The sequence below is a fragment of the Brachycentrus maculatus genome, unplaced genomic scaffold, assembly GCF_059751285.1.
Source record: "Brachycentrus maculatus isolate JH-2025_06_01 unplaced genomic scaffold, ASM5975128v1 h1tg000115l, whole genome shotgun sequence".
In the NCBI taxonomy this organism is placed as follows: Eukaryota; Metazoa; Arthropoda; class Insecta; order Trichoptera; family Brachycentridae; genus Brachycentrus; species Brachycentrus maculatus.
This window is the reverse complement of record NW_028280868.1, coordinates 1597515-1621063: the sequence shown is the minus strand read 5'-3', so window position 1 is coordinate 1621063 and position 23549 is coordinate 1597515. Positions and strand designations below refer to the sequence as shown.

At 30.9% G+C, this 23549-nt stretch overlaps 1 protein-coding gene across 2 annotated transcripts in view; it reads right to left on the bottom strand.

Moving 5' to 3' along the window:
• Positions 1-23104, bottom strand: part of LOC148309933 (protein kinase C-binding protein NELL2-like) — a 92717-nt gene extending 69613 nt beyond the window's left edge. The window contains exon 1 of one of the 2 annotated variants that reach the window (XM_088259268.1): positions 22980-23104. In XM_088259268.1, coding sequence (XP_088115394.1) covers positions 22980-23034 — 55 coding nt within the window. In that variant the 5' untranslated portion in view covers positions 23035-23104. The remainder of the gene's footprint in view (positions 1-22979) is intronic. The other variant, XM_088259269.1, reaches the window with a different exon arrangement.
• Positions 23105-23549: the final 445 nt, after the last annotated feature.

The following is a 23549-nucleotide window of genomic DNA, read 5'->3' as shown; positions in this document are numbered from 1 at the left end:
GGTACCTGAAGTGGAGGGCTGATCACCTTTCCATCGTATGTGAATGATCAAGATAACACTGCGTTTATATGATGCAGTGCCCTATGCACCATTGGGGTGCGGATAAGGGTTCGACTATTAAAACGAACGCAGGTTTGTTGATGAGACAAAAAAGGCACAAACTACAGGACGACCCGCTTAACTTACATAGGCCAAATTATCTCCGACATGTGTTGTAGCGGGAACGCCAAGTTGATGAGACTAGTGGAGAATAGAGACGGGTGAAGACTGACCATGGTAGCACTAATCATCATAAAGATTGTAGCCCGCGAAGAAGAATTTTATCATAACTAACATTTTTGGTACACCGTGTAAAAAGCATAAAACGTATAGTATTTAATGATATCCGTTTATATCGTACCAGGGCCTGAAGGTCTGAGTGAAATATTTTATCTAACCGCAAAAAGCTCCAAAGGAAAGCGCTCGTTTAACATGGAAGGAGTAGCAATAAAAATTCATGAGTCTCTCGGGACAAGTCAATGTATGGATATGGAAATGACGGAAGAATGTAGATGTAACACCTACAAGGATGTATTATGTATTCCGCTTGCAAGATTCCGTTTCACTGAAAGATTTTTTCAGCTGAAAAGGGTTCGCGATCTTCTTCACTGAGGCATTTTTCGGTTGGTAAAATGAGGTGGCTTTTATATCAAATTAAAACTTCAATTCAAAATCGTATAAATGATTCCCTTTACCGTTTGCTATAATTGAAGAAAAATTAAGAATTACTTTTATGGTTGTTTATTGCCCTATATACGATAAATTGCAATTAAATTTTCTCTTAACCCAGGTAACATTTGAAGTTTATGTATTAATTTTTAAAACACAGATTTTTTTAATCTACTAAGTTGTATTTTATTATAAAAAACACATAAATTTTTTAATTGTAACAATCGTTTCGCAAACGAAAAATGCCATTACTAGACGAAACAATTGTCACAATCTTATTTTTTTATGCGTTTTTGTTAATAAAATACAACTTAGTAGACTCAAAAATCTGTGTTTGATTTAAAAATCAGTATTTAAATTAAAATGGAGTTCTACAAATTAAACGCCAAATCAATAAATAACATTTGAAGTAATTGATGTTTTTTTAAAACGCCGTTTTTGTTTTGAAAAAACAAGTTTTTCATCGAAATAATTATACGGTTTGAAAAGAGTTATTGAAATGTAAGGAGTTGGAAAAATTATATATTTTTTTCTTTAAATATTCTAAAAAAAAGTCAAATACCAAAATATATTCTAAAAAAAAATTGAGTGCGGAGCGATGTCTCTAGCCCTCAGCGCGGCCGAACGCGTTCTAATTTGAACGTTCTAGATCTCAGCCTTAATGCAAATATCGATGTCATAGATCAAAAGTCCTAGTTTCATTCTAGCATCACTTTTAAGAAAAAAAAAACTCCTAATTATTAAAACCTACCTCATCATATTGAAGAAGTGAGATACGAATATAAATGTTTGATAACTGCAATAATTTGTTAATAATTGTTATTCAGTACATTATTCGTATTCACTATTCCTGTTATATTTTGACCGCAATACGAAAACTTCATACTAAAACCGATAAGGCTTGTCCTCACATGCTTTCGATATTTTTTTAGATACGTGGATAGTGACGGTAATTTACTAAAGGAAATAATAATTTTAGCTAGATGAAGGTAGAATGAAGGAAACAAGGACCGGCCTATTTGTTTTTTATTATCGTATAGTTTTACTTAAAATTAAAAAAAAAAATTATGGGCAAATGTGAAAATACTGTTTACTATAAATACGACTTAAGCTATAAATGTACTTGTTTACAGTGTTTAGAGTAAATAAATAAAAACGACTGTAATTATTTTTCGATACCGAAATCATTAAGAATTACAGTTTCGAATAAAAAATTAGATGGAAATAGGTTAATCTAAAATCGATTCAAGGGATATCGCTTCCAAATGCTGTAAAAGTAATGTACAATACATTGTCTGAAAATCGATACATAATATATCAGACTATGTTAACGAGAAAAAAGGAAATGCAGCCACAAGTCAAAAGAAAAAATATGGTTTGATAAGAAAAAAATAAAGATATATTATGCTTGTAAACATGGGTAGGTAATTAGATTTCGACTTCTGAAACGGAATTTACGAAAATGATTTTTTTTCATTACTTAGACTGGTTTTAGCGATTTTCTAAAGCTGTCTTCTGGTGTCTCCAGTCCGATGCTATCTGCAGCACTTTGGCTGTCATCCAACATAACTGGAAAATCTATACCAATATTTTGATCAGCGTTATTTTTTTAACGACAAAGGACCTGAATATCTCTTGGTCATCATTTTGTCATCAAAAAATCACAGGGGGAAGAAACATAAAAAAATATGGCAATTTATTGACATCTTGTAACTTATATACGTATATGTACGTATTCTGCTTAGTAAATGATATGCCCGTCTCCATAGTGTAGTGTTGAGTGCATTTTGGCGTCGGAGGGCCTGGATTAAATTCCCAGGAAAGTCAAAATAAATATATTTTAAAAATAAAACTCAAACATGGTTTTTAACCACATTTATTTTTGGTACTTTTCTCCTGACAGTTTCGGCATAAACCTTGTCATCTTCAGGGATAGACAAGTGCTGGATGTACATGTCTATCCCTGAAGCTGACAAGGTTCTTGTTGAAACTGGTTGAAGATAATAACCAAAAATAAAAGTGGTTAAAACTAAATTTGAGATTTATTTTATAAAATGTGCCACAAAGTATTTGAAAAAAAAGAATATGAAAGAAAAAAAATCAGTGATTTTCACGCTTTTAAAACCTGGTACCCGAAGCGCAGGGTTAATTACACTGTCTCCATGTAATTAACGATAAAAAATAATGCACTTATGGATGCAGTGCATTTTGCACTATTAGGTGTTTCAAAATACAAAAAGAGGTAAGTATTTTAAAAATCTAAATCTATGAAAAATTTATGTCTCGCTTTAAAATTTTTATCAGACATCCACAAAAGAACGAAAAAACATTCTTTTTTTAATCATTGAATTTTTAAATTCAATGATTAAAAAAAGAATGTTTTTTCGTTCTTTTGTGGATGTCTGATAAAAATTTTAAAGCGAGACATAAATTTTTCATAGATTTAGATTTTTAATGTTTGATTTCGATTAAAATAAAATATTTGATATGTTTTTTCAGTGCCTTATGCACCAATATGCGCAAATAAATCAAGTTGGCTTAGATAATCATTAAATTAAAAAATATTAATATTTAAATAAGAACCAACACGACGCCACGGTTGATGTTGATAAAAGGTGTACAAGAAATCCGTGTTTAATGTAACAGAAATCGCTTTTATTCGTTTCGTGCCCTCGAAACGAATAAAAGCGCTGAGCTGGAGCTTTGAAAAGAGGCTATGGATTGATGTTAGTGTGTCAGGTATCAAGTGTGAGGAATCAATATCTTCCTCACACCGCGTCCGACAACCTCTGAAAGCCTCCCCCACTTACGATCCTTTTTCGTTGTTTTGTATTTCTTACGTAAAATTCACATAATTTTTTTTTATTTTTATATCCACTTGCTCGAAAACCATTATATGACACAAGGTTGGAAATGCAATATATATATATATATATATATATATATATATATATATATATATATATATATATATATATATATATATATATATATATATATATATATATACCCCCTATCCGCACCCCAATGGTGCATAGGGCACTTGTTGTATAAATGCAGTGTTATCTTGATTGTTAACACATGAAGGAAAGGTGGCTTCAGGTACCAGTCCAGGGTAATATTGACTAAATATTACAGTGAAAAAAACACTTAAATAAATATTTGACCCCCGTGGGAATTGAACCCGGGACCTCCAGAACGGTAGCCGAGCGTGCTGACCATTACACTCGGAGGTGCACAGGATTAATTCAATAGTAGTTAAATAAAGTATTTATTTATTTACAAAAAAAAAACAAATAATATGAACAACAACAATAACACGCTTTTTTTAAACATTGGTAGGAATAAAATATGTAATATACCGAATATTATTTAAAAATAAATTTTCTATAAAAACTAAGGTTTTCTAAGGAACCAAAATACATTTTTCCATATTACAATTGTTTTTCTGTAATAAAACTGTGTTCAGATGGTTAAGGCATATCGAAAGAATGAGTAAAGAAAAAACAGTAAAACAAATTTATGAGGAGAATGTAGTTAGAAACAGGAATATAGTGGAGAATTACCGAATAAAACTTGGCATAATCAAGTATTTTAAAGTGGTCAAGTTGTCGTAATCATCGGCGGTTACGTATGAGGAAATGCATGAATGTGGTAGAGGCGAACATTGCTTGCAAATACAGATTGGTGAGGAGTTTTATTCTCTTTGTCTACTCCTGCGAAGAAGCGTCGTGATGGTTAGTTAGTTAGTTTTTCTTATGTTTTCTAAAAAAATAGTCTAAATTTTATTATTTTTATATTTAAAAAAAACCAGCTTGATATTTTTTGCAGCGAATAGAGGTTGAATGATGAAACATGTTTCAAAAGTTTGAATGATATTCATAAACTTTTAGCGCGCATGAAAAACTATCTACGGTATCATTTTTCACCGCTAAGAAGGCAATTTATAAACCTTCAAAGCTGATAACGTTGAAGGCAGGGTATTGGGAAGAATTTTACACTGGGCGGTATCGGCTCAAACGGAACCGCTGTACCTACAGAGGAGCAGAAAGATGAGAAAAGGGAGATACGTAATGTATGACATAATAAGGAGTTATATAACAGGATACAGGAGCCCGTATGTCTGCCGCTTTATTACTATTACCGAACTAAAAGAGTTAGGTAGGTACTAAATTTCTCTCTCTAACTCAACGCACACCTATGTTAAAGCTTCTTTTCTTCCTGAATATAAGAGACATTTTATTGTTATTTGGAGACATGGTAATCTAGAAATATATTTTTTGTTGAACTATTCAGGAAGTAAATATGAAAAAATTATGAATTCATCGTAGGAAAATAAGTAATAATTATAAGTGAAAGAAGTGAAAATGTTTTGTTTTATAACTTTTTCGTTTCTGAAACATATATTTATTATTTGTTTAAATTAATTAGTATACATAATAAAACGGCAAAAAATTAATTTTTTGGTGATCAATATTCAAATTCCCTCTTATTTTACACTTTTTTCCGCCACCGTAGTGTGATGCTTAGCGCTTATAGCTATCGTGGTGGAAGTCCCGGGTTCGAGCTCCAGGGAGGTAAAGTTTCATATTACCTTAGACACACTATATGCGGATAAGGTTTAAAAGAATCCTACATTTGAAAACACACTTGAGTGAAAACAGTATTATATTTTCATTTATTTAAAAGAAGACATATTAGCCAAAATTAATTAAATTTAAATGTGTATTTGATTTTCAATCAAATTGAATAACAATTGAACACATAAGAACCAGAAAAAACATAAACAGAGGTACCGTAGCGTATCGTAATATAATGAAAAACCAGGAGTCGATATCGTTCATCGTATTATATATTACTTTTTTTTTAAACTCAAAAAAATCATTGAAATCTTTGTTAATTTCCTTCTTCATTTTACAATTATTTCCTTAAGTTTACTCACCAAGTTGAAAGTATACGGTTGACGTGTATTTATCGCTTAACGATTATGTTTGTTTTACAAATCACTAGTCAGTTAAATATTCCATTACTTTGGATTAAGCGATTACATTCATTATAATTTCAATTAATAATAGTGGGATGAAATTATTTATTTTCAAAATCGAATATAAAAACTCGAATGATAATTAAACGAATGTGAAAAGTCACCAGATTCCATCATCGTCGAATTTCGCTTTTTTTGATATTTTATAATCAATTCATTATTAATCATTGAAATTGATAACAAATCGTTTTTTAGATGTGACCAAAGTGTAACTTATTTTTTCAGTTTCACGATAAGGATGGCATTCGTTACCTTCCCTCGATTTATATTTATGTACAACTTAAGTTTTTGATCTTATTTATTAATTTGGCATTAACATTGTGGACTAACATGATGATTTACATATTGCATAAGACCCCTTTTTTGAGTTATCAATATAAACACGACTTGTTGCGAGAACTACAGATGTTCTCACTAAGAAGTAAAATTAAAAACTAATTGTTTCCTGTAGAAGATGCCTTTTTATATTATTTATTATTTATTGATTTGGGCTTAACTTTGTGGAATAACATTATGATTTCATCATGGAAAAAATATTTGCAAATGATTTCTTTCAGTCACTTTTTGAGTTTAATAATGTAAACACGACTAGTTTCGAAAACTGCAGATGTTCTTATCAAAACGTGAAAATAGACAAAGGTTTTGAATTTTCACATGTTGATGAGAACATCTTAAGTTATCAAAACTATTCGTTATTACATTAACAAACTCAAGGTACATATTATATTAAATATTAAGTTTTTGATGTCAAATATACAAGAAGCTAGAAATATGCAATACGTAACCTGTTGCGTGTTTATTTAATTTTGATTTCCCGTGTCGATTGCATTTATTTTATAAAACTACTAATTTAAGGCACAGAAAAAATTCATTCAACAACTTTGAACTAATGAATGGAATTTTAATCGAATGAACGGATTAATTGAGCAACTCGATTATTTTCATTCGATTTACCCATCGTTACTTTAAAGCATAACTGACACGTGTGCTCGAGTCTTTTGTGACATGCCTGAAGCCGCAGGCACTTGAGAGATAAGATATAATCACTCCTTTCAGTACATAACGTAAACAAGGTAATAAATTATGAAAACAAACACGTAGCCTGGAACTTGAACGTGAACGAGGGCGCTTCAAGCGGTACCTTTGACACTACTCAAATGTCCATCGTCGCTGTACGAATACAATCAATGATCGGGCCAATTTTTTTAAAGGTTTTTTTTGTTTATGAACAATTACATTTTGCTTAAGGGTGGCGTCTTAATAATATAACACCTTTTTTAGAAGCGTTGCAAAGGTAAAAAATAGCTCATGAGTATCGATTACATACTGAATTTAACACTTTAACTTCACAGTGTAGAACACTATTTATAAGTTTTTGGCAAGGGAAGGGTAATTAACTATGAGTATTTAAATGTTTTAGAATTTAGAACATAAACCCTGATGATGGCAAGGTTCTTGTCGAAACCGGTTGGATAAAGTGTACCAATAAAAAGTGGTTAAAACAAAGTTGTTTTATATTATTTATATTCAAAGCATTTACTTTGTTGTCAAACATTTTAATTGATATTAGTAATGTTAGTAAATAACCACTCACCGACTACTTCTGTCTACCGGTTTCGAGACGTACCCGTCTCTTCGTCAGGACATACACTACAATACCCGTCTCTTCGTCAGGACATACACTACGTAGTGTTGTTCGCATGATTGTTAAATTGTAGTGTATGTCCTGACGAAGAGACGGGTACGTCTCGAAACCGGTAGACAGAAGTAGTCGGTGAGTGGTTATTTACTAACATTACTAATATCAATAAAGTTGTTTTATTTTATAAAGTTTATAAAATGTGCCAGAAAGTATCTGCGAAAAAAATTCAAGAAACTATTTATATTAGTTAAAAAACGACATTCATTTACAATAATTTCTTTTTGATATGATGTATAAGACTTTTTTAAATGCCTAAGTCCTTAGAAAAAAGTCCCAAAGTTAACTTAAAATGTATACACTAAGTAGGCAAAGCGATGATTTTCTCTGGACTCCCAGCCCGGATTTTTTCCAGGGGTCCAGCTATTCTTATAGTGTTTTACCGTTTTAATATACCTTTATTCGAACATAAGGTAATAACAATAAAAGAGGTCGATTATTTTAAATAATAACACGGAATATGTGTGGTACGGATGATATAGTCAGATGAGGAAGACAGCGAAAACGATTTTGGTATACCCATGTCAATAGAATTCAAGGTGGTCTTGCTTGAATTGCCCTTCAACAGAACCTAGACGGAAGATGATCACCTGGAAGACCTCTAAAGTGATGGTGTGACAGTTGGCAGTCCACATCACAAGAGACGGATAACGGAACAAACAGATCCGAGGATCTATAGGACGGAAGAATTTAAAAAAAGGTTTTTGTTTAAAAACACGTGCTTTATAAATGATATTTTGACTTATGTATGTTTTGTATTCAAGCAACGAATATCATGTACATAAAAATAATAACAATTTGATGATTGTTCAAGATTATGGGTCATCGACCGTGAATTTTGGTTGGTGACAAAAAATATCCTTGAATTTGCCGAACGAATGCAAAACAAAAATTAAAAAATAGGTCGTTGACTATATCACCGTTGCTCAAATAACGTGTATCATAAAGAAAGTAAAACTGTGTATTAGAAGTATTTCTTATCGCGTTTTCAGAACTCGTAAGTGCTCTTATGTTTTTCCATTCGGATTAAACTTCAGGTACAGGTAAGTAAATAAAGATGTTACTATAATACATAACTTAGTAATTTACATCTGCAATAAAAGATTCGGCAGTCACATTGTGGTAATGTGTACCCATTTTTAATTAAAGATTTATTTGATAGGTACCACTATTTCTTAAAATCTATTGTGACACGTGTTTCGAAGAATTCCGCATTATTTTCAATCACCGTATGTGAAGTAAAGTCTAAATTTTAGCGTTTTGTCCTTGGGACGTTAAAGGATGAAGAGCGGGTTCCTACCCATGTTTATTATTTGATTTATTTATTATTTTTAAAGAATCGAATAAAATAAAAATTCATAAAAAAAATATAAACCCAAAATTAACAATATGACAATGACAAAAACCTCCCCGATATTGTCTATGTTCCCACTAATAAAAATAAAATAATATAAAAAACAGCTCCTACCCTCTCTTCATCCTTCAACGTCTCAAGATGACAGCTTTAAAATTGAGACTTAGCTTCACATACGGTGTTTATTTTTTTTTATTATTTACACAAATATTTCAATTTCATACTATTTCTGTGAGCCTAAGCTCATTATTAGAAATAGGTATCAAATTGTGGTAGATTGGGCTCGAACCGAGAAACTCTGACTTAAGTGTCTGCGACACTAACCACGGGACCACAGCCCGACACGTGAATGTGAAATGATGCGGGATGCATCGAAACACGTGTCACAATAAATAGATTTTTAGAAAAAAGTGGTATTTACCAAGTACAAACCAAATGAAAATGGATTTATATTACCACAAAGTGACTGCCGAATCAATTAATGCAATTATTTTAACATCATTTATTGCAGATATAATTTCCTAAGTTATGTTTAATCGTAACATCTTACTTACCTTAGTTTTTTTTTAAATAATTCATCATCACGACTTGCATAGCCGAACGAATCATAGTATGTAATGTCATTTTCATATCCATTTCAGGATTGGAATCCCTCGATGCAGTCGTTAAGCGGAGTTTTATAGCAAACGCGAGTTTAGTGCCTCGTAACGGAAGCCTTAAAGGCGACTGAACAATATCTCGCACCCCTTGTATTGATCAACGATAAAAATATTATTGGGGCATAATAAAGTTTTTTTTCACTCATACATATATAAGTAATGCATAGTATCATCGTTAGGGTGGTTATAAAATCAAATCAAATTACACTCTATTAATTTTCTTGTTGTTGTTGTAATATGTTATAAATGTTATAAATGTATATACTTATATGTTTATATTGTATATGTATTTCAGTAGGTAGTTCCTGAATGAATTACATCTTCACATGGAAAATGTACCATCTTTGATGGATAACAATCACCGGCTTCAGAATTATCATATAATTATCCCAAAATTTACATATAATGTACACTCGGACTTCGCTTTACGTCCTTTAACTTTGTGTTTTTTCGAAGTTGCGTCGTTACTGAATTAAGACTCATTCTCGCTTTCTTTGATGTTTATTTGATTTCTAATGGAAAATAGCAATTCACTTTGCATTGTTTTTATAAGTGAGGTCATAGTGTATATATATATATATATATATATATATATATATATATATATATATATATATATATATATATATATATATATATATATATATATATATATATATATATATATATATATATATTTATATATTTAATATTAAGTGCAAGAAGATTAAAGATTAGTACACAGTATTGGACTGGTACCTGAAGCGGAGGGCTGATCACCTTTCCTTCATGTGTAAACCATCAAGGTAACACTGCGTTTATATGACGCGGTGCCCTATGCACCATTGGGGTGCGGATAAGGGTTTTATATTTTTTTATTATACACAGTATTGATGAAGAAAATTGCAACTTTAGTGAGTTTTTGAAATTTATTTGTTTATCTATTATCAGAAGAGTGGTTTGTAAATCAAGTTTTTCGAGTAGTATATATTTAGATTACAATCTTTATCAAGTGTGGCGTGATATTATTTTTATCTAGACATGCGTAAATTAAATGAACATACTTTAAGTTTAATTTGTATTTATTTAACGAGCTGTACCCGGCCACGCGTTGCTGTGCCTCATGTTGGTTAAATGGAAAAGAAAGAAAATGGGAAGTACTTTTTTTATATTGAATTTTACAAAGCTTACAATGCAATGAAAATATTAAAAATCTATGAAAAAATTAAAACATTGAAAATTTCAAGTGTCAGCATTTGTCAAGAAGCACGCTGTCCGTCATGAGTATTATTTGTGTTGCGTGTGATAATATTCAACAGATGGCACTGCCATTGCTGCCAAAAAAAAATTGGTTTATCTTGCTTCAGATATATAAAACGACGCACGTATTTGAATGCAACGTTGTCCAAAATTTCAAAGCAAAATTGAAGAGAGTTCAGATTTTGAAGAAGATAAAACATTTATATTTTTATTTATACAAGTCTGGTGGTTTCGCACAAGGAGCCTTATAATTTGTTTTTAAAAATATGATCAAATTTAAACAAAATTTAAATTTCACAATTTTACCCTAGATTGACAACCACATTTGGATATTAAATTGGAGACACTTAAAATCCTATGAATAAAAACCGGTAAAAATAATAATTAAATGAGGAAATTCAATTTTCAGGCATTTATGAAATACTTCGGAAAAAAATCTTCCATACGCTTTTCAAAGGTAGCTACAAAGTCACTTATTTTTACGACAGATGTGGCAAGTTTAACTCGAAAAATATTGTTGATCTTTTCAATTCAAGAATGCATATATATAATTTCCCAAAAAAATATTAATATTAGAATTAGATTAGAATGTTGAATTTTGCACAGTGTATATGATAATCAGGTAAACAAGCTAATAACAGGTCGTAAGCCCTGTAAGTACCCAGAATTCCCGAGTTAAATTTTTTTTTATATTTGAAGAATTTGTAAAAATAATAATTTACTGAATACATTAGTATTTACATAAGGTAGATGATTTCGTATATTTAAGTAGTATGTTTTCTAGGGATGGAAAGATTGATAAAGGCATAGAAAGGAGAGTGAATGCTGGAAACAAAGTGAATGGTGCACTGAAATCAGTTATAGCAAATAAAAACCTATATGCGGAAGCTAAACTGGCAGTGCACAACGGAGTCCTGGTTCCAACTCTAATGTATGGAAGTGAAACGTGGAGTTGGCAAAAGAAGGATGAAAGTAGACTGAATGCAGTCAAAATGCGATCTCTCAGAAGAATATGCGACAAAACGATGTATGATAGATGTACGAATAGTGAAATAAGGAAGGAATGCAAAGCTGAGATAAGCTTTATCGAAAAAATTAAGAAAGGTGTGTTGATATGGTTTGGACATGTAGAACGAATGAGTAGGAAATAACGGTAAAACAAATTTATGAGGCGAATGTTATTGGAAAAAGGGGCAGAGGAAGACCGAGAAAAACATGGCACGATCAGGTATGCCAAATACTTGAAAGTGGTCAGGTTAGGAGTCGTAATAATCGGCGGGTATGTAAGAGGAGATGCATGAACGTGGAAGAGGCGAAGAATGTTTGCAAAGGCTTGAGAGTGGTGTGGCGTTCTATTCTCTCTGCCTACCCCTGCGGGGAAGCGGAGTGATGGTTAGTTAGTTAGTTTTTTAGATGAAAATAAAATGTTTGACATGTAGGTATTTATTGCATATAAAAAAACTTATTACCTAAAACAATATAATTATGTTGGAAAAATAAGTCCGTTCTTAGAGTTTAATCGTATTTTTATAGCTTTTGCATAACAAATTAGTGGAAAAAAGTCAAAGTTTCTCCAAGAACACCTGAACATACAAGGTCTCGCGTGTTTGACCGATTATTTTGTTGATAAGATTGTGAATTTCCAGGGCGTTATGTACACGTTTTCTTTTAAAATTGTTTTGGCATTATTAGGACCATACTTTATTTTATTGCATATTGGGTAACGAACTATAATTACAAAGTACCCACTGAATATTTTACACGTATACGGTATTAATTTCACCGTGAAACGGTTTCATTGAAATGAGTATAAAAACCAAAAAAGTAATTAATTTTTTTTTAACACAACCAATAAATAATGAGAAACCAATAAAATAATCAAATTAAAATCTCAATGAATCAGAAGTGTCGTTATATAAGTGGCGTTTATAAGTTATCATAACTTTTATTATTATAAAAATTATTAATTTTTTATTATATTTAAAGTGACTTATATTTCTAACGATTAGCGTTTTCAAACAAGTTATCGATTTGTATTTTTCAGTATTAGCACTTTCCGTTTCACTGATTTTCTGTGAGACTTGAACGAATTGTATTTCGACATATAAAAACCTGATAATTTTGAAAATGTTTGAAAACCAAAAGGAAAAAATATCAAAATCTACACCTATGTTCTATAAACCCGACATTAACCTAACCTAAACTTTGATCATACGTAATCTGATCTAACTTTTTTAAGCCTCCACTCGTTTACTAGTGATTTTAACTTATCACCTTCAAAAAACGTGATGACATTTCAATTTTTTTCAAATTTGTTAAGTGTGGACAGTTGTAGATAAATAATTTATCGTTTTAAAGTTTCAATCCCGGCACAGCTGAATTCGATGAACTTTATTTGGTAAGTTGGGCTTTAAGCGTTTGTTTTCTAGGTTGCCATGGCGCCAGTACAACCCCTACAACGAATTATAAATTCAAATGCCTTGAGCATTATTCGATTCCATCGATTTGATAAGCTTTTATTTGAAAAATGTTTCAATAGGGTTTCACACTTTTTACTTGTATTCCTTTTACATTATCGATGGTTCAATATTTTAACAATACGATACAATCATTCATTATTGTTATAATTATGCTGGCCTTCATTTTTCGTTTACAATAAGTTAAAACTTACATTTGACAGGTTGTGTTGAGTGATTTAACATCACAGATAAAAACGACAAGGGATAGAAATATTCGAATTATTGTACATAGAATTTACTCCGTAAAAAAAACAGATCGTATCGAAATCATATGGCCTTTTTAAATATTTCATTTGAATCATTAATTTATTATGTATGAACTTCTATCAATAAATAAATTAGAAACTACACGTACATGTTTACTTTATTTTATGTATCAGAGATTGCCTATTAATTTATATTACTTCAGTTGACTAACAAACGCATCACCACACCGCTTTCCCGCAAGAGTAGGCAGATAGAAGAATACCATACTACTCTGTCTTTGCAAATATTTTTCCTTGCATCCCTTTATCCATACCTGCCGATTATTTCGACTCTTCACCCGACCACTTTCAAGTATTTGACATACCCGATCATGCCAAGTTTTTAACGGTCTTCCTTTGCTCCTTTTTTCTCATTTTTAATTATATAAACACAAACTTTGTAACTTATTTTAATTTAAGTATTGTTTCGTTTTCACTTATATACAAGCACTATCTATCAGTAATTTTGTCACTAACAGCTATTTAAGGTATAAATCTTGACTAGTTTTAATTTGTCCGCCTCCGTAGTGTAATAGGCTACCATTCTGGAGGTCCCGAGTTCGATTCCCAAGGGGGGTAAAATAAATATAAGTAATTTTTTTCACTGTAATATTTATTCAATATTACCCTGGACTGGTACCTGAAGCGGAGGGCTGATCACCTTTTCTTCATGTGTAAACGATCAAGATAACACTGCGTTTATATGACGCAGTGCCCTATGCACCATTGGGGTGCGTATAAGGGTTTCATTATTTTTTTATTATTTAGTTTTAATGGTCTTTTTTTCGTTGGTGGGAAGATATTACTTATTAGTAATAAGCCCACCGATGTACATTTATTATGTAAAAGAAGTTTAATAAATAAGTAAATATAACATGCCTACTAATTAAGCTTCAATAATAATAAAGTAATAATAATTTGGGATCATTTAAATGTGACCATCTTCGTAAAATATAATCGCGTTGAATTTTAAACAAATTCAATGAACACGTCCCCCTTTAAAGTAATTTAAAGCTACTTTAAATACCGTAATAAAATCAAATGACCTAAATTCGTAATAAAGGAGAGAAATAGATTTTTTTTGCCTACCAAATTGCAGGAGATATTATTTATTGGCCCTATTAGGCATTTAGTGCTGCTATTCGTGTAATCCTTCCAACACATCTCTCCGGGAAGAGGGGATGCCGTAAGCCACCCCTAATCTGGGTATTAAGGGGATGATTTGTTGCTGGGATACGTAATACTGGCTACTGTGCTAATAATTCCGGCTACAAATTGTAATTCCGCGCACTATCTGATGCATTGTTGTACGTGTAAATCAATTTATTCAGTTTTGATTTATACGCATAATATACAAAGCTGTATATTGCCGGCTTACATTTGGCATACGGGATTTGATAATACACACACATGTATATATATATATATATATATATATATATATATATATATATATATATATATATATATATACATAAACATATATATATATATATATATATATATATATATATATATATATATATATATATATATAAATATATATAAATATATATATATATATATATATATATATATATATATATATATATATATATATATATATATATATATATATATATATATATATATATATATATATATATATATATATATATATATATATAAATATAAATTTATATATATATATATATATATATATATATATATATATATATATATATATATATATATATATATATATATACATATATATATATATATATATATATATATATATATATATAAATATATATTTATATTTATTTTTTTAATTTTTTTTTTTAAATATGTAAAATTTTCTGTGTATATATATATATATATATATATATATATATATATATATATATATATATATATATAGTATATATATATATATATATATATATATATATATACACAGAAAATTTTACATATTTAAAAAAAAAAATATTTATGTTATTTAATTTGTACTGAATAAATGTACATTGTCAGGCTTTTTGCCAAGAAACAATATATTCCAACCAAAAACAGACTAGGGATTTTGTTTGAAACTTCTGAAGCTGTCTGTAAGTCGAGGGCAGATAGTGCTAGTACATATGTACGTGTAACAAAATAAACCTTAACAACATTTTGTGTGTGTCCAAATACTATTTTATTATTTAGTTTTTTTCATGTTATTTTTTGACATCTCATCAAAGATGTAGAAAAATATGGAAGTGGCATTTACGGGGCTGACGACCGTCATAGGCTGGTTTAAGTAATCACTTTACACACGTGCAACATATTTTATATTCTTCTTCATCTTTGATGTCAAAAAATAATATGAAAAATAAACCTTATTTGCGAAAAAAACAAGATTGAATAAATTGTAAATTGATGAAAGCAATGAAGTCATAGGAGGTGGGATCAGGAAAGGATTTAAAAAGGAAGGGGAAATAGGTTACCAAGGAAGGATGATATGATGGATAGTTTTCTAGTTTTCAATTCTTAGAAATAGAAAATTAACACATAAAACGGTATTTTAACTTGTAATAGTATTCAACTGTAAAATTAAAGACATTTTGTTAAGATAAAAAGTCGTTTAATTTTACTGTAGTTGATTCTGTAATATGATCCTATTTTTAATTTCGAATTTAGAGTAGGTTACAGAAAATACCTTGCTATATATTTGCCGTATAATTTAGGTAAACATATTTATTTTCAGATTTTAGCAAAGTGGTACTCGGGCTGATAAGATATGAGAATAACACATTGTGGTTTTCGTAGAGATAGTAAATAGTTATATCGGTAAATATAATTTTTCGGTTACTTTTGTCTTAATTGTATACCATATATAGAAATATATAAAAAAATTGCAACCCTGTTATATTGCTTATCTCCGATCTGTCTATACCTTCAATGTTCTACATTTTCAGTAAAAAAATCGAATGTGTAAGAAACATTAGCTAGAAAAACGATACATTTTCAAATAATATTTATCAGGAATCAAAGTTCAATAAAAAACCCTTACAACATTTTGAGTGTGTCCAAATACTTGTTCACAAATCTGGATTATCTCCAATTATAGGAGTTATTTTTCATATTATTTTTTGAAATCTCATCACAGATGAAGAAGAAATATGGAAGTCTGGGCATTTACGGGACTGACGACCGTCATAGGCTGGTTTAAGTGATCAGTGTACACACATGTTATATTCACCAACTCTACCCCACTAAATTATAAGCTAAAATAATAAAAATGAAAATTATATTTTCTGGCGTTTCTCATGTATGTGATTATAATCCAGGATTCGGACCTCACATACTAATATAATATAAGAGTTTCTGCTCAATAAAAAGCTTCTTTTCATCTCGCCAATAGATGTCTCTAGTGATTCAAGAACAAGATTTCTAAATTGGTTCATATATATAGAACATCCAAGAATTTGATTAATGTGGTTCGGGTAGAATTGGTGAATGTTACACTTGTGTAAAGTGATCACTTAAACCAGCCTATGACGGTCGTCAACCCCGTATATGCCCAGACTTCCATATTCTTCTTCATCTTTGATGACATGTCAAAAAAATGATGTGAGTTAAGTTTGCATTGATTTGAAAAGCGCATGGGATACACGAGTAGAGCGTAATTAACTGAATAAATTATCATTTCAATAAGTTAAAAGCTATGATATAGGATGTGAAGATCGAGCTAAGTTTCATACGAAAAAAATACGCGCATAAAAATGAATAATTTTAAGATTAAAAAATTACCTATGAGTAACATGATTTTTTTTGTCGTAAAATGGCACAATGTAAAATTTAAAGTAAATACTACTATCTTCAAGACTGACATTAAAAGTAAGTTGACAAATGCGTGAACCACATGGTAATTACTTGTTAGGCCTTATCGCTTAGGATAAGAATTAAGGAAAATCTAACATTACATCATCAAGGTTATAAAAATTTAAATACAACATTTTGAGTGTGTCCAAATACTTGTTCACAAAATCTGGATTATCTCCAATTACAGGAGTTATTTTCATATTATTTTTTGACATCTCATCAAAGATGAAGAAGAATATGGAAGTCTGGGCATTTACGGTTAGTTAGAATAGGCACTGCTTTTCTACCTATATGGAATGCACGTGTCTGATAATAGTCTTCATTTGACCTGATGATGGAATATTTACTCCAAAACCGGCAGTCACGAAGTAGTGTAAGATGAATGATAAGGAGAGTGTGATCTTCAATTCTTTATTATTTGACAGTGGGGTGAATTCATTAAAAAAATAGTCTAGATTTTACCCATATCTTTGCTCGGTCGATATGAAATTAAGCATACTTACAATTTTTGCTCATTTTTTAAAAATCGTTAATAATACTTTGATTTACATATTTTTTTACTATTCAGGAAACACATTTCAATATGTATACAATTTTCGCCTCCGTAGTGTAATGGTCAGCACGCTCGGCTACCATTCTGAAGGTCCCGGGTTCGATTCCCAAGGGGGTTAAATAAATATAAGTGATTATTTCACTGTAATATTTATTCAATATTACCATGGACTGGTACCTGAAGCGGAGGGCTGATCACCTTTCCTTCATGTGTAAACGATCAAGATAACACTGCGTTAATATGACACAGTGCCCTATGCACCATTGGGGTGCGGATAAGGGTTTTATTATATACAATTTCAGCTTTTCAGAAATTTCAGTACACAATTTCGGTTGAGATAACAAAGTAATCTATTAATGGATTTTATTCACATGTAGTTACAATGTATTTCATATTCAAAGGAGATATCAATTTTTCTCATTAGTTTCCTCTGAGCTTATTATTACTAAATCTATATCAATGAAAATGTTTATGTTAGTTTCACAACATTTTTTAGTGTGTCCAAATCTTTGTTCACAAATCTGGGTTTGTCAACTCAAGAGTTATTTTTATTGACATCTCAATCATATGCCGAATGGTAAATGATAAACATATAAGAAATGTGTGCTTTCTATTTTATTTATTTTCCATTAAATCAGACTAAGCCACAGCAATGCGTGACTGGGAACAGATAGTTACTTAATAAGAGTAATATTTATAAAAAAATATATGATCTTCGTTTAATTGCATTTCATTTGATTTTTTTCTAATAAAATATAAAATAACTCTGATGGTCAGAATATTTAAAAGAATATTTAAGAAATTCAAAATTACACCGAATGCTGTCGAAATGCGATCTCTCAGAAAAATGTGCGACAAAACGATGTATGATAGATGTGCGAATAGTGAAATAAGGAAGGAATGCAAAGCTGAGATAAGCATTATCGATAAAATTAAGAAAGGTGTGTTGAAATGGTTTGGACATGTAGAAGGAATGAGTGAGGAGAGAACGGTAAAACAAATTTATGAAGCGAATGTAATTGGAAAAAGGAGCAGAGGAAGACCGAGAAAAACTTTGCATGATCAGGAATGCCAAATACTTAAAAACGGTCAGGCGAGGAGTCGTAATAATCGGCGGGTTTGTATGAGGATATGCATGAACGTGGAAGAGGCGAAGAATATTTGCAAAGACAGAGTGGTGTGGCGTTCTAGTTCTCTCTGCCTACCCCTGCGGAGAAGCGGCGTGATGGTTAATTAGTTTTAGTTAGTTTCAAAATTACGCTACACAGTCGAAAGATAAATAATGTTTTTCTGGTAATAATTTATTTATTCCGAACTCGATTTATGTTACCAATTTCCATTCATTTTCCTCCGACGCCGTCTAGACATCCCTGCGCCGGATTTCGACGAGTCGCGATATCGCAGAAGACCCATAGGAGCTATCGATAGTGTATTAATAGTAGTCATTTTGAGTCAGAGCAAAGAAAGAGTTGACGTATCATTTTGCGGTATAAACCAAAGGAAAAAAGAATAAGTGTGCCATTATACTATAATCTAAAGCCTTATTTACACTGCTGATAATGGTCGGTACACAAGTTTAAAAAAGCATTATTAGGTAGGTAGGTACTTAAATAAATGGTACTTAAATGTTGCCGTGCATGTTTTCGTGAGGATGCATGTCAAAGGTAATTTAGAGAAAGAGAAGCGGAGAAAATTGACACCTAATTATGCTGGGTTCAAGGTTGATTTTTCTTTGCATGATCGCGTCCATTTATGAAAAGCTTTTCCGCCGCTTATCAAAGGGTACAAAAATCAATATGATGGTGACGTAGGTTATGTCAATAGGTATGAATAAAAATATTTGCGTAGATTTACTTTCTACTAGGAGCTTGTGAAACGAAGAAAATATTAATAATCTGTGAAACTATTATGCAATCAAAAACATAAAAAATGCTGAGTGACAGCAGTGTCAAGAAGCATAGTGTCACCATGAGCAATGTTTAGTATTGCACACGTTACAGTTATTTGCAACCGATGGCGCTACCATTACACTAAAAAAGTTTAAAAAAATATTTTTACCCTGTCCCAGGTAAACAAGAAACATTCATTTAACTTGTTACAAATATACATATAAACACGCGCGTATTTTATTGCAAAGTTGTGTCAAATTTTCAAAACAAAAGGTGAATAACTTTAGCTGATTAAAGACTTTGAACAAATGAACATTTATATTTACAACATGTAGATGATGATTACATGTATGCAATTAATTAATAGTCTGGTTTTTTCAAAATTTATAAAATAAAATATTTACATGCACAAACTTCTTGAATGTTATCTTAACGATTGAAAATAAACGATTATTTCATTGAGATATCTAATATATATTTTTTTTCTGGAAAACTTTTTAATTTACGTAAAAAATATGATCAATTTTTATTACCCTGACGTTAAGTTTTCTAACATGATTTTTTTTTAATAATGTGACTCGTGTCAAAATTTATACTATTTTATATTAATCCTCATTTACAAAATTATTCCGGCATTCTTCTCTCATACGTTTGAGATATAGGTCTTGAAATTTACTTTACTATTATAATTTTATATTTAAATATAGATATTGCGTTAAAATCAACAGATAATTATGCATATGTAACGTACAATACATGACTATCAAACTGTAAAAGTCGATACGTTTATTTTCGAACTTTTGAAAAATATTTTTTTACAGTTTAGGATCGATTTGTTTGGGTTCAGACTACTATATAAATACGTGACGTAATAAAAAATGATAAAAGATTGAAAGTAAAATAGGGGTGAGATAGAGTGAGGGTGCGTTGTGTGGACACGCGATGTTAATGGAGAAATAGAGGAAGTTTATTGTAGAATATTTAGACTTAGGTATGTGCATACAAAAAGTAAATAATCATTATTCTAGCCATCACTGTATCTCCTCATACCCCGCCAGGCTAATGAATCAAATCGTGTTTAAGTAATCAGGTAATTTTGGAAGCGACTTTTTCCATCAATATTCGTTAGTATTTTCACATTACTGTCAAACATTACAATTCGTAATTTCACTTAGGTAGCTTTCATTTTCTGAAGCTCGATTACAAACGCATCAACTACGTAGATAACTTTTTTTAAGTTTTACTTCTGAAGGTTTCATTCATTTCACTGGCATTTTGAAATCAGTCGTCAAACCATATTGCAAAAAAGTAAATGTTACCGATAAAAAATATTGAAAAATATTTGTTATTATAAAAATATATTAAACGTTAATATAACTTCAAAACTTTTATTTCTAAGGAGTTTAGTATTTTGAAACCGACTGTCGTTATTTACATATTTTCAGGAAGTTGTTCTTAAAAATAAAAATGATAGTGAAAATATTTTTATTATAAAAGTTGCCTACACTGGGTTCATAAAGCACAATCTTCCTTTTAAAATCATTGCTTAGATAGGCTTAGGTAACTAGCATTATAAAATAGGACTGAAGCTATGGATTGAACCACGTACCTTTGACTCGGAAGTCTATGACACTTCCATGGAACCATAACCCGACACAAGACCAGACTAGTAATTGTGAACTTGTTATTTCTTATTTAGTATTCGGGAAAGTGTGATACCAATTGATATGGAAGATTTTTCCCAAAAAAAAACTTTTTTTATTTTGAATTCTTACTTAGATACGAACTGATATTCTATCGGTATATAGATATTGTAAAATTTAAAAAGTATAATATTTAAATTAATTACATTTTCAAATAAAAAAGATCAATACATAAATAGATAAGTTTTGTTAACTAATGACTGGTTTTGGATCTCATGATCTAACTAGTAATAGTTTTTTATAGGTAATATAAATACTTGTTAAGCTATCTTTTTAAAATGGACTTTATACATTTTTTAAACTTTTATTTCAATAAATAAAACATAAATAATACTTTGAGTAAACACGAACTACTCCCTACATACAGATTTATCTAGCTAATATTTAGAAATAGTGGTATTTACCAAACATAGATATTACCATAGAGTGAATGCCGAATCAATTGACGAAATTAGAGTTTTACAATTTTAAAAAATTAATACTTGTCCAATGATTGAGTGAACGTGACGAAATCTATCATATTCCAGTATAAAAAATAAAAATAAAACAATTTATGGAAGAATTTGGAAGTTTAGCGGAGAGAATTCAAGTCTAAATTCTGTTTATTCTGAATTGTCACTAAAACCCTGGGGTAGAAATGAAATAAAAAGAAAATGAGGGTTGTACGAGGTATTCTGTGTCAAGACTCAAGAATGATAATGTTATATAAACGACGCGAGAATTCGGGGTGGCTGTCACCCAAACAATATGTCCGAAAAAGGTTTATATCATCGTGCGAATAAAGGACGAACGTGACAACGGAAGAAAAGTGACGAAAGCAAAGGAAATTGGAGGATTTTTTACCCCAAACATAAAAACGTTTTTATTGCGGAATTTCATGAAAAGGAGAAGAATGTGAAGCAGTTAGAATAACAAAATCAGTATTTTTTGTGAAAATGTAGAACACATACGGGTATTTTTTTTATAAATAAAATGTGAAAATTGTAATATGAATTTTTAAGAAATAAATGTTTAAATTATGTCTTTAAAAGTCACAAAACACAAGCCTAAAAATTTGTCAGAAATTATGTAACAATATTAACTATAAAATAAACAAGCATGATAAGAAAAATGCAATATTAAAATAAGGTTTAGTTGGTGTAAAAAAAAATATTTTAAAAAAATTTAAAATTATCTCTGTATTTTTTTATAAAGTAATTTACAACTTTTAAACGGGGTTGATTTCTGTAATATTTATCTTTGAAAAATATATATTTTTAAAAATGTTTTTAAAAGAAATTATAATTTAAAAAAAATATTTTACACAATTTTAAAAAATATATAATATAGAATGAATAATAAAATTTTAAAAAATAGTAACACGAGGCTTTAAGGGTGATTTTCTTTAAAGAAATGAATTAAACGTCTAAGTGTCGGTCGGTTGTCAGTGTGCAGCTCGTCCATGTGTAGCTAGGTTATTGCGGGTAGTATTGGATAATACGAGAGAGCAGTAAAGTACAAATCGATAAGGGGTTGGGGACTCACCGGCGGCTAGCCGCAGGCAGCACAGGCCGGCCAGTAGCGCCAGCGGGCCGGGCATATCTCCTAGCGCGGCCGCATCCTAACGCTTCCGCGGCACGTGCGCGCGCTGCGGCTCGGCGCGGCAGACTGAACGCCGAGCGCCGAGCGCCGAGCGACCCGGGCGCTCGATACTCGAAGCCTACCCGCGCCCGACGGATCACCGGCCCGGCAAAACGAGACCACCGCGTCAAAAAAGAGATTTCAACGCCGGGGAATTCAAACCTTTCGAAGTTAATCGATTCGTTTTTTGTGTAGTTTCTATTGTCAGTGCATTTTCTTCGGGGAAATGGAGACGCTCGTACCCCCTCCGCGTCGGCTTTTCCCGCACCCCTTGCCGCGCGGTATGTCTCACCCCTCCCCGCGCGCTTCCCCTCGCCCAGAGCCGTACTGCATCGCACGTGACCCGGATTGTAGTGCAGCGAGATATTTTTTTAAAAATAAACTTATCAAAGAAAAGCGGGAAAGCCTCAATAGCGCAAAGATCGTGTAAAAAAGAAACTATCAAAAAATCTTATTTCATTATTTGTGAATCGA